Source organism: Sitophilus oryzae, unplaced genomic scaffold, assembly GCF_002938485.1.
Source record: "Sitophilus oryzae breed Bouriz unplaced genomic scaffold, Soryzae_2.0 scaffold_119_pilon_pilon, whole genome shotgun sequence".
NCBI lineage: Eukaryota > Metazoa > Arthropoda > Insecta > Coleoptera > Curculionidae > Sitophilus > Sitophilus oryzae.
Genome location: NW_022145837.1, coordinates 1,585,325 through 1,603,005, shown reverse-complemented (window position 1 = coordinate 1,603,005; position 17,681 = coordinate 1,585,325). Strand labels below are relative to the sequence as shown.

At 34.2% G+C, this 17,681-nt stretch overlaps 4 protein-coding genes across 4 annotated transcripts; 2 read left to right on the top strand and 2 right to left on the bottom strand.

Annotated features, from left to right (window-relative positions):
• Positions 1-165: 165 nt before the first annotated feature.
• Positions 166-6,920, bottom strand: LOC115891861 (V-type proton ATPase subunit B). The gene is made up of 6 exons (XM_030912455.1): positions 6,757-6,920; positions 6,203-6,490; positions 5,844-6,147; positions 5,586-5,787; positions 3,827-4,165; positions 166-517 (listed from the first exon to the last, which is right to left on the bottom strand). Exons 1-6 carry the CDS (start codon positions 6,845-6,847, stop codon positions 251-253), a joined length of 1,491 nt encoding a protein of 496 aa, XP_030768315.1. The 5' UTR covers positions 6,848-6,920; the 3' UTR covers positions 166-250.
• A 252-nt stretch (positions 6,921-7,172) lies between these two features.
• On the top strand, positions 7,173-12,924 carry LOC115891860 (4-hydroxybutyrate coenzyme A transferase). The gene is made up of 8 exons (XM_030912454.1): positions 7,173-7,562; positions 8,486-8,648; positions 8,711-8,849; positions 9,919-10,009; positions 10,083-10,271; positions 10,772-11,020; positions 11,165-11,398; positions 12,615-12,924. Exons 1-8 carry the CDS (start codon positions 7,388-7,390, stop codon positions 12,797-12,799), a joined length of 1,425 nt encoding a protein of 474 aa, XP_030768314.1. The 5' UTR covers positions 7,173-7,387; the 3' UTR covers positions 12,800-12,924.
• Positions 12,925-13,428: 504 nt separating this feature from the next.
• On the top strand, positions 13,429-15,261 carry LOC115891859 (TGF-beta-activated kinase 1 and MAP3K7-binding protein 1-like). Its single transcript, XM_030912452.1, is given in 5 exon segments — positions 13,429-14,121; positions 14,124-14,183; positions 14,186-14,326; positions 14,378-14,634; positions 14,773-15,261. Coding segments are annotated over 5 exon segments (1,383 nt in total). The 5' UTR covers positions 13,429-13,634; the 3' UTR covers positions 15,211-15,261.
• A 325-nt stretch (positions 15,262-15,586) lies between these two features.
• Positions 15,587-17,389, bottom strand: LOC115891800. Its single transcript, XM_030912359.1, has 7 exons — positions 17,253-17,389; positions 16,965-17,048; positions 16,822-16,905; positions 16,551-16,595; positions 16,469-16,492; positions 15,886-16,030; positions 15,587-15,686 (listed from the first exon to the last, which is right to left on the bottom strand). The coding sequence occupies exons 1-7, from the start codon at positions 17,273-17,275 to the stop codon at positions 15,639-15,641; spliced, it is 453 nt and encodes a 150-aa protein (XP_030768219.1). The 5' UTR covers positions 17,276-17,389; the 3' UTR covers positions 15,587-15,638.
• Between the last annotated feature and the right edge of the window lie 292 nt (positions 17,390-17,681).

Sequence of the window (17,681 nt, the reverse complement as noted above, 5' to 3'; positions counted from 1 at the left end):
TACCTCCCATACACATTTACAAATTTAATCTATACATACGTTAGTAACATATAGCGGGGAAAAAACAGAAAATAAAAAGGGTGTATTTACAATTGCACATAGACAATATTTGATATCATATATCTAAGAAAATATTTTTTTAACAATAACGTCAAAAAAAATTAATTTTACTTTATTTATCTGCGGTAAAGGATGGTTTTTGTGTGGAACTACCTTAACAACTATAAGGAAAATAACATGAGAATGACGTTTAGTGGCGCGAGTCCCTGGGATAGAACTCCGCCAGTGTTGCCGCTGGTATACGTTTCAACATCTCTTTGGGGAAGATACGGAGCAATTGCCAACCGATGTCCAGCGACTCGAAGACTGTCCTGTTTTCGTAGTTGCCCTGCGAGATGAAGTTCTTCTCGAACTTCGTCAGGAACTCCAGGTAGAGAAGATCGTCGGGAGTCAAAGCCTCCTCACCCACTACGGCCTTCATGGCTTGCACGTCCTTACCAATGGCGTAGCAAGCGTACTGAAAGAATGAGAAAATAAGAATAAATAATATTTTAACGTCATAAATCATATCGACTAGGGAATGCAATCCCGCACCAAAATCTTAATCCAGCAAACCCGCGGGATTAAAGAAATCAATCCCGCGGATCCGCAAAATTGCGGGATTGTAAACAATAAATGCTCTTTTTTCTCTCTCCGATTTTGGGATGCGGCTTGGACCAGGTTTTAGACGCATCCATTGTGATTAAGATGCTATGTGGTTTTCGAAAATATATTTAGCGAATTCTCATATACAGGGTGTTTTATAATAGCGTACAAATTTGGTCAAGAATCTTTTTTACTGAAAATTTACAATTTTTGAAAAATCGAAATTTTAACTACGTACGACTAATTTTATAAATAAAAATATTATTCTGATGTTGAAGTTTTTTTAACTTGTGTTAGTTATCTGCTTTCAGATACACTCTATATTAATAATTTTTTGGCATATGCAGATGTACAAAGCTTTTTGTACCATTTAGGACCATCGTATAAAAAACGTTGTATTTTCCTTAAAACAAAAAAAAACAAAAAAAAATATCAAATTGTTTTTTTTTTCTAATTTCAATACAGATTAGTCGTACTTGGTAAAAATTTCGATTTTTTAAAAATTGTAAATTTGCGGTAAAAAAGATTCTTAACCAAATTTTCACTCTTATAAAACACCCTGTATACGACAATTCGCTAAATATATTTTCATATTTTCGAAAACCACATAGTATCTTAATCACAATAGATGCATCTAAAACCTGGTCCAAACCGCATCCCAAAATCTTTTTTAGTTCAAGAGATATTCAACTAATGGCCAAGCCGTAAGGGGAATCCCCTGGTGTCGATCCCGCACGGTAAATCCCGCAACTTCGATCTCGCGGAATCACAGAGGGATCCCGCATTTGCGGGATCCAGCATTTGCGGGATTGCATTCCCTAATATCGACATTGACACTTAAGTCTATAAACCTAATGAACTAAATGAAATTTTGGCAAAAATGTTTAAATTTGTCGTATAATTTAAAATTCCGTGCAGCTCTTCATTTTACTTTATAGAGCAAATGATTGTAACAGATATTTTATTTAGATTAAAGCTGCAAAAATTAGTTTAAATCGAATTTTATTATCGCTATGTTGGTCACATTGCGCCGCGTTCAGCAACGTTGTCGTTTATTATTTGACAATTATCATAATTCAGTCATTATTTTGTATAATATCGTGTTGTTGTTAAATCTTTGTGAGTAATTCTAGTTTTTTTGCCTATTTTCATAGTCTTTTTTTAAAAATTGTACTTTTAGGTACAGCAACAGTTCTTTTAAGAACTAAATTTTCAAGTTTTTATATTGCATTTCTTGAAATTGTGTGTTGAAAATATGTCGAAGCATTTAAACAATCAAAGCAAAAACCTTGTAGCTTCCCTGATAAACTATTTTGAATGAGAACGTGACAATAAAGGTCCTTTTTTACCCTTGACTGCAGTCAGAGAAGTAAGTTTAATTGATGACACGAGAGAGCTAAGGAACGATCATGTTCATACAAAACCGACTAGTAGACGAACTACAATCGGATGAGATTCTGGGAATGGTCTCGGATCTCACACCACCAATCCAACTCTTGACGCGCACCTACAACGTCCTGTTTCCGAATAGGGACGAATGGGATAAGCCGTGAAACGGCTTATTACTTGCGGAAATGTGTTGGTACACGGACGGATCCAAAGACGATAAAGGATCTGGCGCAGGAATTTACTGCAGCAGTCCAAAGACTGAGATCTACCACAGTCTTGGAAAACACACCACAATTTTCCAAGCTGAGCTATATGCTATTGAAACCTGTGTGCAACTGCTGGTAGAACAGCAATACACCGGGAAAACAATAAGCATATTTTCGGATAGTCAAGCCGCGTTGAAAGGACTTGAGGCAACGAAAAGCACGTCCATGACGATTCTCTTCATTGTAAGAAACTACTCAATATATTAGGAGATAGGAACAAAGTGTCGCTAATATGGATATCGGGACATGTCGGCCTAGAGGGAAATGAACGTGCTGATTCCCTCGCCAAAACTGGTGCAGGCTCGCCATTCGTGGGCCCAGAACCGACACTTAGCGTACCAAAAAATCTCGCAAGAGACAGGCTCTGTGAATGGGTTAGGGGTGCGACGTTTCGGGACTGGTATGACAGTCCCGGAATGGAACATGCCAAGACAATCATAGCAGGGCCATCCAAACGTAGAACAGATGAATTTCTAAAGGCTGGTAGGAACAGAGCGCGTACGCTTACTGCAGTATACACGGGCCACTGCCGGCTGAGATCACACCTACAGAGAATGGGACTGGTGGAAGACGCCGAATGTCGACTCTGTATGGAAGATGACGAAACAATGAAGCACGTTATGTGTACCTGCCACGCTGGGGGCAGGACCAGGTTTGAGGTGTTTGGCAAACCCACGCTAGACCTTTCAGACCTAGAAGACATATCACCCTCGGACATAACGGCCTATGTTAAAAGGCTGGGTCTTGAGGGTGAACTTTAATGCTCTTTTTCTATTAAAGAGCTTGTAGAAACTGAGCTACAATAGGCCCCTCAATCAGCCGGCTGCCGACCGGGTCTCAATAAACTATCTTTCTCGCGCTTAGAGATACTCATAAGACTTTCTTATCGCGCTCATTTAAAATCTTTATTCGCGTCTGGCAAGTATCAAATCCCATTGAATTCGTCTGGCAATTAACACATATTTTTTAATATCATCTAATAAACACGCTGTAAAAATTTTAGAATGCCTAAAGTATGTTTTCCAGGTATGATAATTAAACATATTTGGAAAAGTCTGGTTACACTTTAAACCCGAAAAAAAAGTCTGGCATACTTATTTCTAGGTTAAATAGATGCTAAAATTTAAGAATAAACAAATTTCAAGTTGCCTAAAGAATGTTTTTTGGATTTATTTTTTTGCAAATGTTATGGGTTGCGCAGTAGCGAAATACCCCCAACCTCCCAGCCAGAGTTAGGATTCTGGGTTCACCAGTTAATAAACTATACATTTTTAGTTATTCTAGCTTGCCTAAAATATGTTCTCTAAATATGTCGTCAGCTCTTAGGCTATAATATCACCCTCCAACCCTCAACTGTAACCCTCTTATTACCTTACCCTATCTTGTTATTACCACTTATGATGTTGTAAGATGTAGTTTCACTTCAATAACAACAACTGACATACTTTTAGTATTTTTTTTGTTAAAATTACAAAATTATGGTACTTTAAAAAAAATAAACTAGTTTTACAAAAACCTTTACTTACCAACTGGTTAGAAACGTCAGAATGGTCTTTCCTGGTCATGCCCTCCCCGATAGCGGACTTCATCAGACGGGACAGAGATGGCAGCACGTTGACAGGTGGGTAGATTTGTCTGTTGTGCAGCTGACGGTCGACGTAGATTTGACCTTCGGTAATATACCCGGTCAAATCGGGAATAGGATGGGTAATATCGTCGTTAGGCATAGTCAGGATGGGAATCTGGGTGATGGAACCGTTCCTGCCCTCGACACGGCCAGCACGCTCGTAGATGGTGGCCAAATCGGTGTACATGTAACCGGGGAAACCACGACGTCCGGGTACCTCCTCTCTGGCGGCGGATACCTGGAAAAAGTGAGGTTATGACTATACAGGATACTGCAACAGTGCATCAGGTATCTGTTAAGCTTTTTGAATAAAAAGATTAAGGCAGGAGCATATCAAAAATCTTAGAATGAATGCGACGGGGTCCTAAAATGGCCGACTTAAATTCCGGTTTATCAGTGCCGTTCTAATTATATTCAAAACGTGTAAAAATGTGATGTTGGGTGGACTCAATAACTTGTTGTTTTATTTTATGTTGTCAATAAATGTTGGTAGTTATTAAAATTGTTATAAAAATGTATAATTCTAATAAAAATCGATAAGTTATAATAATTATTTAATAACAAAAACATCCGATACGCTACTGAAGCAGGTTAAGTCATATTGACGCATCTAAATTCGTTGACAAGTAGTAAGTTTTGTCATAATTTCCTTCTTGATTTACTACCTCTAAACAACTATCAGTCGTAGAATAAATAGTAAATAACATAAAATAAGCTCACTAAAGACTGACAAATCTCCAAAATTTCGAATCAAATTCAAATGTGTCAAATAAATCGTCAAACAGAACTGCCAAGGATACCCCACCCTATAGCCTCACCGTCTATTATACTACCAATCTTTTTATTCAAAGTTAATATCAGGAGAGTAAAAAACTACTTTTTTACGTGTAAAATATTTTGTGAAAAGCAAAAAACACAATTTTTGGGATTAGTAAAGTTACTTTAAATACGCTGTTTTCCGTTTTAATGACAACTATTGTAAAAATTTCATTCAAATTGTTTGAACTTATGTTCAAAGAAAAATTTTAGGTGTGTTTTACATCAAAATAAAAAAAAACAGAAAAGGACAGATATACATATGCCTAACCATGGTTAATATTTCCCATTTTAATCCCCTTGTAATCTCGTTTATAATTTTATTTTAAATTATATTTTATTGAATTTGTTTTTATTAAGAAACAAAAACGTCACAATAAAATATCAGCTAGAATTAATTTTTCTCAGTGTATTTGAAAAAAAAATTCAATAAAATCATTGACATTTTTCTTTTCGGTGTACAAGTGAGTTTAACTGTCAAAATATGTGACTTCAAGGTCAAAAATTTAGGACACAAACCTCAAAGGAACTGAACTTACTGTCGCTTCTGTATAATTAAGAATTATACCTTCATTCATTTTTTTTCTTGCTTAAAAATAGATCACACAAATATTTACAGAGTGCGTTATATTTACCAACATTTTTGTTTATCATACTAATTACTCATACATATTTTAATATAATTTTTTTGAATAAAATTAAAAGCTGAATGAATAGAAAAAAATTAAAATTGCCTACAAAAAATATTCATGGTTTATCAATAAAAAAAAAACAATATATGAATTGAACTAGTATCTTTTAATACCATTTTTTATTAAAATTATATAAATAAAGGTACTTACTTCACGCAAAGCTTCAGCATAGGAAGACATGTCAGTTAATATAACCAGTACGTGCTTCTCGCATTGATAGGCCAAAAATTCAGCAGCTGTCAAAGCCAAACGCGGTGTAATAATTCTTTCAATAGTTGGATCGTTGGCCAAGTTCAAGAACAAGCATACATTCTCCATAGAACCATTCTCTTCGAAATCTTGCTTGAAGAATCTATGAAAAAAAAAACCATTAAGTAAAAAAATACATACAAAAAAACTATTTTTTACCTGGCGGTTTCCATGTTGACACCCATAGCAGCAAACACAATAGCAAAGTTGTCTTCATGGTCGTCTAGTACTGATTTTCCAGGTACTTTTACTAGACCAGCCTGTCTACAGATCTGGGCAGCAATTTCGTTGTGAGGTAAACCAGCAGCGGAGAAAATGGGGATTTTCTGACCACGGGCAATAGAATTCATGACATCAATAGCAGAGATACCGGTTTGGATCATTTCTTCTGGGTAAATACGCGACCAAGGGTTAATGGGTTGTCCCTGAATGTCCAAGAAGTCCTCAGCCAAAATTGGAGGTCCTAATCAAACGATTTTTGATGAGTAATACTTCAAAAAACACTAAAACTCACTTACCTTTGTCGATAGGCTTTCCTGAGCCGTTAAAAACTCTTCCCAACATGTCTTCTGATACAGGGGTTCTCAAAATATCTCCGGTGAACTCACATAGTGTGTTTTTAGCGTCAATGCCTGATGTTCCTTCGAATACTTGAACGACAGCCTTGGAACCGCTGACTTCCAGAACTTGACCGGACCTAAGACTTCCATCGGCCAATTTCAGTTCGACGATTTCGTTGAATTTGGGAAATTTCACATCTTCGAGAATGACCAAGGGTCCATTCACACCGGACACCGTCTTGTAGGCTTTAAAAACGAAAGATATTGTAAAGGAGTGGCAGTCATATGTATGGTCACATGACACAAAACATCGATGTTTTTTTAACGAATATTACCCCGAAAAACTTAGTTTTTATAACAAATAAAACCGTCTAACGCATTATTACTCGATATTCGTCACTTATAAACGGCCTAAATAGCAAATTAAGGGTCCGCCCCAAATTTAAATGGAACTTTTTCGATCTTTCAAGTCTCGAGATCTAGCGATTAGAAAAACACCAAAAAATACTCACTCAATCTGGGCTGCGATACGAAATCTCTGGACACTGCGAGGACGTGTTCCCTGGTGGCCTGTTTGGCCGATAAACTCGAGGGGTAAGACATTTTAGACCCAAGTTTTTTACGTGTCTGCCAAACCAAAATCCACCATCGACTGACAAAAAACTTAATTTTCTGACACGTGACGTTTCAACTGACAGTTCTTGCGTAATTTGTCATGTGAGCTCTTGTAATTTCTGCAGTTTTCTATAACTGGGTCCATCTATCGGACAGTAGAAGAAGTAAAAAATCTTGGAAGGATTTCTATTTTATCGGCCTTATTTATTTTAATTTAAATATTTAAGAAAAATAACTTAAACTGTTTAGAAATAATTGAGAATTACAGGAAATACCGTAAATATTTGTGATTAATTAAATAATAATCATAAATAACATTTTACCACTGATATAATCCATAATCTGTAAACGTCAATCGAATCGCACGTACTTGTCAAAAATAATTTAAACCTGTGTACGGTTCATAATATTTTTAATTTTTTTTCAGCTAGTATCAATTTCCATCTAGCTTGTTACGGGTGGGATAAACCTTCAAATCAGTTCTACGTGTACGATTCATTTCCTGGCTGTATAAACCCCCAGAAAAACATGGCAGTAACATTAAGAAGTTTGTCCAACAAGATTGGAGCTAGGGCTTTGCCCCTGAAGGCAGTAGCGGCTCCCAGAACTTATTTTACGTACGTTAACGAACCCGCTCAACCCATTCAGGGAAAAGAACCCAAATGGGTGACCGCAGAGGAGGCTTTTCAAGATTTACAGTCAGGTATGTGAGCCATATCAAATATGGTATTTTATACATATTATTGACAATGAATTAATGCAACTTAAATGCACGCTAGTGAACTTTGGTCTTTGATATTGTACGTTCTTTCAATAATAAGCTTGTTATGACTGGTATGTGGTTTATCAAACGCTGAATTAATATGTCTAATTCAGTTTTTTTAACGTGGTAAATTTGTTATTCAAATATTTCTATTTTTGATTAAGTTCTCGAGTTTTTTCTGTTTGTTATTTTAATTAGGGACATCTCCAATCAGTTTTAAAATAATATTAAACATAGACTTGGCCTGTTTGATTATTTTTTCAGTTAAGAAACATATTTTTTATTGAATATTTTGAAATATTTCTGATAAAAAGTATTAAAGTATTTAATTCAGTAATAACTCATTTCTTTATCTTGTTTCTGTATCATGAGTGTTCTTTATTTGACTGGAAAATATTATATAATTAATTTGTAGAATTGATATAATTTATTTCTGTGTGAAATCTATTATTAGAAGAGATGTTTTTTTCAGTCAAGAATTGAAGCAAAGTGTTAGACTAATAAATATGGCTTATTTTTCATTAAATTAGCTATATTTTGAACATGAGTTTATTGGCACAGAACGTTCACATCCAGACTTTATCCTGATATTATTGGAATATTTAGATCAAATTCTATTTAATAGTCTATTTATAGGACCAAATTCTAAGAAAATTGTTTTATTTTCTTACATCTATTTATCAAACTCGTATAAAATGTACTTAATTATATGCTTGAGTGGTGTTTATTTGTAGTTTGTAATACAATTTTCTGTGAAATGATGAAATTTTTAAAATTTCTATAGAAATGTTTGGTTTATTTAAATAAATAATAAAGTTTCAGATGTAATAAATGCCTGATTTTTTTTTGGTGTATCTTTTTAGGCCAAACAGTTTTTTCTCAGGGGGCTGCGGCCACCCCTATAGCCCTGTTGACAGCTATGACAGAAGTGGGTAAAAAGAAAAACCTAAAAGACATTACAGTTTGTCATATGCACACGGAAGGTCCCGCAGCTTACACTGACCCTTCGTGTGAGGGTATTTTTAGGCAAGTCAAACTATAGAAAATATTTCTCCATTTCTTCTATTTTATGGAGTTATTATTTGTAGGTCTTGTTCGTTTTTTATGGGAGGCAATGTGAGGAAGGCTGTAGCTGATGGCAGGGGTGACGCTATTCCCATATTTTTGTCAGAAATCCCACTTCTGTTTTATAAACAAATTATCAAGCCTGACATAGCTGTTATTCAGGTAAAATTGTTTTTTTAAATAGATAAATAGTTTACATAAAATGATAATTTATCCCCAGAAACACGCCTATGTTTTTTTTTTAAATTTCTTGTATATTTTACAAAACTTTTTAGAGCTACAGATAGAAGTACTTATATTTAGCTATTTTAAATCACAACAGACTTAATGAAAAAATAATCCTTATTAGTTTGTAATAATAGTTATTCTTTTGCGATTGCAATTTTATGCTTGGAGTACATCAAAATACATTTAAATTATCTATCTAGCAACCATTGTCCGCATTGATATTTAAGTACATAAAGATAAGGTTGTTTAGAAAGCAAAAATAAAACATAAGACTATTTATTTAAAACAGTTTTATCAATTGTAAATAATTTACTACTTAGTATAGAGTCACTGTACGTTTTATGTGATAAAGAAATATAAAATAAAACTATGTCCCAGTTAATGAGATTTAAATACCATATACATTATCGAAAAAAAAAACGGCGTCAATGACTGGCTGGTGAATGACAATCGATGATAATTCTAGCGAGGTCAAGCCCTAGATGTTATTTACTTGACCTATACTACTCTTCTAAATTTCCTATAAGTAGTGTTAATTTTGACAAGTTTTATGTCAATTTTTAATGACGTATAGAGATTGACCTCGCCAAAATTATCAACGATTGTCATTTCCCAGCTGTCTTTGACGCCGTTTTTTTTTCGATTATGCGGTATTTATAAATATACAGGGTGTACAAATGAATAAATTTGAGAAAAAAAACGGCGAACCAATCAAAAAATATATATGAATATCCCTTCTTTTCTCAGAATAACAGTCTTGCCCTGAATTTTTTCGCACTATTCCATTTACACCCTGTATATCAAGTACCTTTTTTACCCTTAACTACGTCAGAGAATATATTATGTTGGCTACAAGTTTTTAATTTAAACTTTTCGTCTAGTTATAACGTGCAGTTCAATGTTGCCAGATTTTTTAATTTTTCCCCAAATCTACTGATTTTCGTTTTAGACATTAGAACCAGTAAAAATGATCGATTTTTTTAAAGATACATAATTATACCAGGTTTCGCCGCCAGATCAGCATGGTTACTGCAGTTTAGGTACCAGTGTCGATTGCGTCAGAGCCGGTATGACGCATTCAAAAATAATCGTAGGTAGGTGAGACTTTTTTTGAAAAAAGAAACACTTTTTTAGGCCATAATCTATTTTTTTCTATTTATTTTTTAGCTCAGGTGAATCCCAAGTTGCCTAGAACGTTCGGCGACGGTATTATCCACATCAGTCACATAGATTACGCTGTCAAAGTCGATACACCGTTGCCAGTTCACGGCGGCAAACCGCCCAGCGAAGTCGAAACGAAGATCGGCAAAAATATCGCCGAAAATTTGGTCGAAGATGGGGCAACGCTGCAAATGGGTAAGTAACACTTGACAACGCTGCAAATATAGCCCTTTTCCGGTTACTTTATTATAATATTTTTCACTCTAAGGCTCAGATTGATAGACGAAAAGGCTCCGGCGTTGCCAGATTTTTTTTTCATTAGAATTTTTCAATTGTAATATTATGTTTAATTCCTAGTCTGAAGTACAAATTGGCGAATTTAAAAAATGCGGTGTTGCGAGATTTATATTTTTTCAGTAGATTTACTGATTTTTTTTTAGATTTTAAAATCAGGTATTGGAACTATACCCAATACAATTCTTACTGATGTGGAAATCTGTTCTGAGATGTTCGCCAAAAATACAAATGCACCGACGTTGCCAGACTTGTAATTTTTCAATAGAATTGCCGAATTATAATATTATGTTTATTTTCTACTCTGAAGCTCAAATTGGCGAATTTAGAAAAAATTGCGGTGTTGCCAAACTTACATTTTTTCAGTAGATTTGCTGATTTTTTAAATATTTCAAAATTAGGTATTGGAAGCATACCCGATGCCGTTCTTACCGCTCTAACCAATCACAAGGATCTGGGAATCCATTCTGAGATGTTTGCCGGGGGCGTGATCGACCTGGTGAACAGGGGTTGCATAACCAACAACAGGAAGATCATTCACAAAGGCAGGATAGTGGGTTCTTTCCTTATTGGAACGCAGGCGCTGTATGACTTCGTTGATAATAATCCATTTATTGAGATGTTGGTGGTGGATTATGTGAATAATACCAGTAAGTTCATAAAGATAATTAAAGTATATTTTTTTCGTATTTCGCAAAATTCGCTCAATATAAATATAAGAAATAATTATACAAATCATATCCTTGAAAACAAACTAATATTGAATAGTTTTTAAATCTTCTTTCTCTTGCTAGGTATTATTGCAAGGAACCCAAGGATGACAGCCATCAATTCGTGCATAGAGGTAGATTTGACAGGACAGATAGTCTCAGACTCGATAGGTACAAGGATGTACTCAGGGTTCGGAGGTCAAGTTGACTTTTTACGAGGTGCTGCCGAAGGTTTTGACGGAAAAGGCAAGCCCATCATCGCTCTGCCCTCCACAACGAACAAGGGAGATACTAAGATAGTCCCAACGATCAAACAAGGTAGGTTTTTATCCTGTCAATTTTGTTACTTTCACTCTATATATTCTGTTCGACGAGAAAATCCTGGACAGTGATTGATGTGTCTGTCATTTTAATTTCAAACTAGTTTATTTTATTTTACAAAGAAATAAGTTGGTACAATTATTGTGTTTAATAAAACACTACATACAACAAATCTATAGGCTTAGTGCATTCCCCGCCGGCGCTGCCACCATCGGAGAACATCGTAAACAATTAGTACTTACCAATACACGGATTTAAATAGCGAGAATATGAAACATTTATTATTAAGTGTTAGGAAGTATAATTTGTGAAAATTCTAAAACTAAAAATAAAAAAGTAAATATTTTGATATCTGCAGAAGGTCTAACTTGTATTATAATTTATTATACTAGTTAAAAACTTTTTATATGAGTTCAATTACGGTAGCGAGCATAGTTTTAATCATCGGTTTTGCTAGTGGGGCATAATTGGGGCTATTTCGAAACGAAACTATAACGAATTTTTTTAAGGTACATAATTATAATTTTAGAAGATGTTCATAAAACATTTAGTCACTAGGTGATTAAAAAAGTATACCATTAATATTGCTAATTATATTTTATCCTCTCATAATATATGTCTATTCAATTTTTTGATTATGCAACGAGCACTTTGTTTACTCACTTGTTTCGTCGAACTGCTTGAATCCATTTTTGCTTTTGATCAAATCGGTGTGAGAAACTATGAAGTTATAAAACGTTGCTTCGGGAGAGTTGAATATCCGGGAAAGTTGAGTTATCGAATGTTATTGCACCCAACAACGCCCTAATTACGCTCTTCTTTACGCGTTAACATTTTTTCGGCAATTTTATTAACATTTGAAATTGTCACAACACAACACGACGCGACGCCTAGTTCGAATTCTTTTTCACTTATTTTTTACTACCCGAAACTGCTTTACATCATACAAACCTCGTGTACCTGAATGTTTTATAGCCTCAATAACTGCACTAGCAAAAAACTAAAATACTTAAATATTATGGCAAAACCACGATTTCAATATTATTTTAACGCGATCAACATATATGTACTGATAATTTCCGATTTTTGCTCTTGAAGCGTTATTTGTTGAAATCAAGCCTATAAAAAAGAACCATTTCTTACTTTCAATCTTCCTTCGAGAAACTTCCTGCATTTATTTTAAGCCGTTTTAAACAAATTCCTTTGATTTTAGGTGCCGGAGTTGTCACGACAAGGGCGCATGCTCACTACGTAGTGACAGAACACGGGATCGCCTACCTGTTCGGTAAATCGCTGAGACAGAGGGCTCACGCTCTGATAAATATCGCCCATACTGATCACAGGGAGGCTCTAGAAAAAGCAGCTTTCGACCGCTTGAAAGTGATGCCATCGCCTTAGATTTATAGACAGTAATAATTTATATAAGTTAAAAAACAGCGCGCGCACATACAAAATATTGTTATTATTTTTTATATAGGCCTACGAATTCTCTTGTAAAGTAATAAATATTGATAAGTATTAAACTTGTGTTTTTTTTATTCAGTAATTATTTTTAAGCTTAATAATTGGGTAAATTAATAAACTTTTGATTTCTAACCAGAATTTCCCTGGACGGATGATAATCAAAGAAAAAAAAAAGAGAAAATTAAATGTTTGTTAACTTTTTCTACTAATTGAAAATTACTACCCCTAATTTTGACGTTCTGAATGCTTACATTGAAGTTAGAGGAACAAAGTCCTACGTTAATTGAGACCAGTAATTTTTCCACTAATTTTGAGTGTCTGAATGAAACTTATCGAGCAAAAAGCTAAAAAACCTGATAAGTTAATTATTTAATGTATGAGTATTAAAAATAGTATTTTACCCCTTTCTTAGTTCTTTTATTTGAAGATATAGTCCAAAAATGAAGGTTATTAATAAAATAACAAATATTCTGTTATTTTTACAGTGTAAATCCACCCATGAATTTCCTTAATTTGGTGTTGTGTAAATACAACTTTGTGATAAGTGTTAACGTCAAAAACAGCTGTTCGAAGTGACAAGTTCCCAAAATGAGGTTATAAAAACAAAAATAATAAAAATACTACAGAAATATTTCAGATTTTATAAGTTTTTTTGAGTTTATTTTATAGTTTTAGTATTAACTGTTCTAAACTACGTAATATTAAACCAAAACAGTTCTTTTTTTCTTTTGAAAAGAATAATTTATATTAGTGTAGGCGTAATTTTATAATGAGATCTTTAAAAGTACAACAAAACAGCTACAAAAACTCCGAAAGCTGGACAGACGATCTACCGGTCTGCAAAAACACAGGAATAGGCTTTTCCACTAACCAAATTTACAGAGAAGATGGACATCCTCAAGAAGACCATGCTTACGAGGACTACAGTTGCCATTTCAAATTCAATGACGATTTCTACTGGTACGCTGTTTTCGACGGCCACGAAGGCAAAAGAGCCGCTGACTTCTGTTCGCAAAGAATGACAGCAGAGATATACTTCTCCCAGCTAACTGAAAAAGAATCTGATGAAGACGTAAAGGACATTTTAAGACAAGCGTTTTTAACTGTAGAAAAAGGGTATTTAGAGACATTAGGAGACACTTTAGCGGAAAGAACTAGCTTACAGTACGACTTACCTGAGGGTTTAAATTCCTACGAGGTGTATCAGAAAGTTCCTGAGGTGGTGGACAAAATAAATATGCTTAACTGTGAGCTAGCATCGGAACAGCAGCTGCAGTGGCTCTGGTATACAAAAACAAACTCTACGTGGCCAATGTGGGAACTGTAGGGTCCTACTATGCCAAACCGATGCAAATTCTGTGTTGAAAGTTGTTCAAATTAGTGTAGATCATGACTTACAGAACGAAGACGAACTTTTGAGGTTATCTCAGATCGGGATCAGCACAAAGTCTTTGAGAAACAGTATAAAAAAAACTTAAAAAGGTTTATTTTATATTGTATGTTGTCTTTTAGGTTCAAGATTAGGTAATCAGGAAAATACAAGGTGTCTAGGAAATTATTTGGTTAAAGGTGGTTATAAGGATTTCGAGGATTTGTACAAAGCAACTCAAGAGCCTGTGATTGCTGAGCCTGATATACATGGAGGTATTGTGATAGATGAGTCGTGTAGGTTTTTGCTTTTGATGACGGCAGGCTTGTATAAATCTTATGAGGAGTTTCTGGGTACTGAGCAAGTTAATAGAAATATCGCACAGTTTGTTGTTGATCAGGTGAATAAATAAATATATAAGAGAGTCATTAGAAGTTGGCAGAAGTAGGGCATCTTTGATGACCTACACGCCAATTTTACTGATATCTCTATAAGTAAAAAAGAAATTACTGGTTCTAATACAATTTTTCCCATGTAGTTCAGGGAACAGGCTACATTAACTGGAGTTGCTCAGGCTGTGGTAGACAAAATAGTGCGTCTCCATCACGACTGGTACATGTCCAACTCACTAAACCACAGTTGCACTCCAAAAAGAGAAGATATAACCCTAGTCTTACGTAATTTCAACTTCCCAATGCCGAACGCAATAAAATCACCCACAAATCCTACGGTTACCTTCAGCCCTCTGGTCATACAAAACGATTTCCCTGTGAGTAGTGCGACGACTTGTAACACGGAAACTACAAACAGCACCATTCGTACAAACACTACAAGTTCTTCAGATGCCAAGACTGAATCCGATGATGGAATTGGACCTGATGACAAAATAGCTGCCTACGTAGATTTTTCGGACTTTTATAGGAACTACGATGAGGCTAAAAGAAGGGGCACTTTACCTAAAGACTTTGATTTGTAACGTTCTTGTAAATTTGTTATTTTTATCTGTTAATTTCATTAATAAAAAATTTAATTTCAAAATAAAATTTTTTGTGGCTCTATCTATTGTGAAATCTTAACATTAGAAATACGTGGCGACATCTATGATAGAGTAGGGAAAGTTTACATGCTGCGCCATCTGTTATATAGTTGTATAACTACAAATACGTGTGGCGCCATCTATTACAGAATCTCTTTATTAACTACGTTTTGCGACATCTATGAGTTAATAGTTAAAGTTTTTTGTACAGTATCCTTTATCGTATAACAATTAGTCTGCTAAATTTAGCGGCATCTATTGTGGAAAATCTGTACTTATTATAACTTTAAATTTAAATTCATTAAAAATCTGCAAAAAATAATGAAACTTTTATTAGACTTGTTACATTTGCACATATTTTTTAAGAATCACTTAAGACCCAGTTTCTTTGCGGCTTTGTGGAGACTTTTCTTGGTCTGAAATAATGAAACATGTATTTTTTTCTGGAATATTAAAAAAATGATTACACTAGTCTGCAAAAACAAAACTTTTTACTTGAGCTTTGTCACTGGAATATCGGTTATTAAAATCTGTTAAAAAATGTGTTAAAGTTTGATGCCCTCTAACAGCCAAAAAAAAAGCATTTTTGTGCAGACCAGTGTGTAATTTGAATACCTTGGATAACTGAAGAGAAACAACATTGAAAACAAGTTTTCTGCGGTTTTTCTGAAACTCTCTAAGATCGTCTTCGACATTTTGACGTTCGATATATTCTAGCTTGTTGAGTTCGTCCAAAGTTTCTTCTAACCTTTCTGGCTGTCTATACGGGCGGTTTTTATAATTAAAAATATACCCTATTAATACTATTTTATGTATAACCCTTATAACTAAGAAAAAAAAACTACTTTTTATTTTTTTAATTAAATAAGGATTAAATGAAAAACAAAAAATCCGGCGACGACAGTTTTTAGAAGACCCAAATAGCTATCTTTTAGTAAAAAAACAAACTAAAGAAAACTTCTAGAGCAAGTCGTTACTTCAGTAGAGACGATACAGATAAACATTAGCATTTTATATATGTAGATATATGTTATTTTCTTCGGAACATATGCTATATCTTTTCGGAATAAGACAGAAGATAAAATTAAACTCAAAGAAATTAGAAGTTATCAGCTCTGTTATTATAACTTATTGATCTCCCTCGTAGATTTAAGCGTAAAAATGGCGAAGCTGGTTTGTTAAAATACTAAATACTTACGGGGCTCTGAGTATAGTGGAGTCTCTACAAAAAAAGCAAATTTATTAATAAAAATATTGTAAAAAATCTGTACTATACCTACCCTCTTATTGTTTGATCCAGGATATTGGTGATTGTCTCATCTGGGCTAAAAATATCAATTTACCGATTAAAACATATCTACAGGATCCGGCAATAGTTCTATAGGGTGACTCAAAAAAGTGTGATTGAATTGAGTAGGAACATTTTATAGGTGATTAACCTTCAACAATCAATATTATAATAATTCAATAATTTGCAGAATATTATATTGCATAAGATTCACCATTACAGTTCGAACCACCCTGTATAATATAGACAAATGCGGTTATTACTTGTATCCTCCTTGTCTGACGTGACCTGGAACTGTGGTGGGCATTCTAGGGGGGCTCCTGGGACGCGGAGCAGTGGGCATGGATCTAAAATAGTCCCAAAACACGTTAAAAATTATAAAAAATTGAGAGATTTATTTTTTTACAGTGGCAAAGGCCTGTCATATGGTGGTGGAGCTCTTGAGCCATAACTGCTCGCTCCCATACGAGGAACTCTTCTTGATGGTCCCCTACAATATATTTGACGTATAGTAATTAATTTTTACAAGTAGTAAATAATATAGAGAGAAAATACAGGGAAAAATATTGATTAGTTAATTTTAAGTCAGTTTTTTTTTTCATAAAGGAAAAATATTATTTATTTCCGTTTGTTATAAAATACTTCTTTATGTATAGTTTTCTCCATAATACTTAGAAAATATTTTGTTACTTACGGTCCACAATAACAATCGTCCATTTTGAGTTTTTCTTTTAAAAAACTAACCAGGACTTTACACTAAAATTTTGAGAAAGAGAGAATTTCTAAAATTAATTGCTATAAAATTTGTGACTTATTGGCTGAACATTTTTTGACAAGTTTTTGACGTTTTTTTTGGTGTTTTAATTATTGCAGGTATAAAATTTAAAATTTAATTAATACTACCTTTCAGTAGTAAATAAATAAATAAGAATTTTGGTAGAATTTGAGTTGATGTAGAATGTATTGTAGGAGGGTTAATCATCGCGAACTTACAGATCTATTTTGTGTCTTTCTTTCTTGAGTTATAACGAGTTATAACTCATCACACAGTCTTGGGACTTTGAAAAAAGCCAGTATCTAAGATGGTTTTACGTATAGGTTAGTACAAGTTAGATTTACTACC

Bases quoted from the DNA above. Each gene is read 5' to 3' on its own strand.
- LOC115891861 (XM_030912455.1), bottom strand. From the start codon at position 6,847: ATGTCTTACCCCTCGAGTTTATCGGCCAAACAGGCCACCAGGGAACAC. The intron at 6,491-6,756 runs GTGAGTATTTTT...TCGTTTTTAAAG, and splicing joins CGTATCGCAGCCCAGATTGA to CCTACAAGACGGTGTCCGGT. The intron at 6,148-6,202 runs GTAAGTGAGTTT...TCGTTTGATTAG, and splicing joins AGGAAAGCCTATCGACAAAG to GACCTCCAATTTTGGCTGAG.
- LOC115891860 (XM_030912454.1), top strand. From the start codon at position 7,388: ATGGCAGTAACATTAAGAAGTTTGTCCAACAAGATTGGAGCTAGGGCT. The intron at 7,563-8,485 runs GTATGTGAGCCA...GTATCTTTTTAG, and splicing joins TTTTCAAGATTTACAGTCAG to GCCAAACAGTTTTTTCTCAG. The intron at 11,399-12,614 runs GTAGGTTTTTAT...CTTTGATTTTAG, and splicing joins AGTCCCAACGATCAAACAAG to GTGCCGGAGTTGTCACGACA.
- LOC115891800 (XM_030912359.1), bottom strand. From the start codon at position 17,275: ATGGACGATTGTTATTGTGGACC. The intron at 16,906-16,964 runs GTAAAAAAATAA...GGACTATTTTAG, and splicing joins TATGACAGGCCTTTGCCACT to ATCCATGCCCACTGCTCCGC. The intron at 16,493-16,550 runs GTAGGTATAGTA...CTTTTTTTGTAG, and splicing joins CTGGATCAAACAATAAGAGG to AGACTCCACTATACTCAGAG.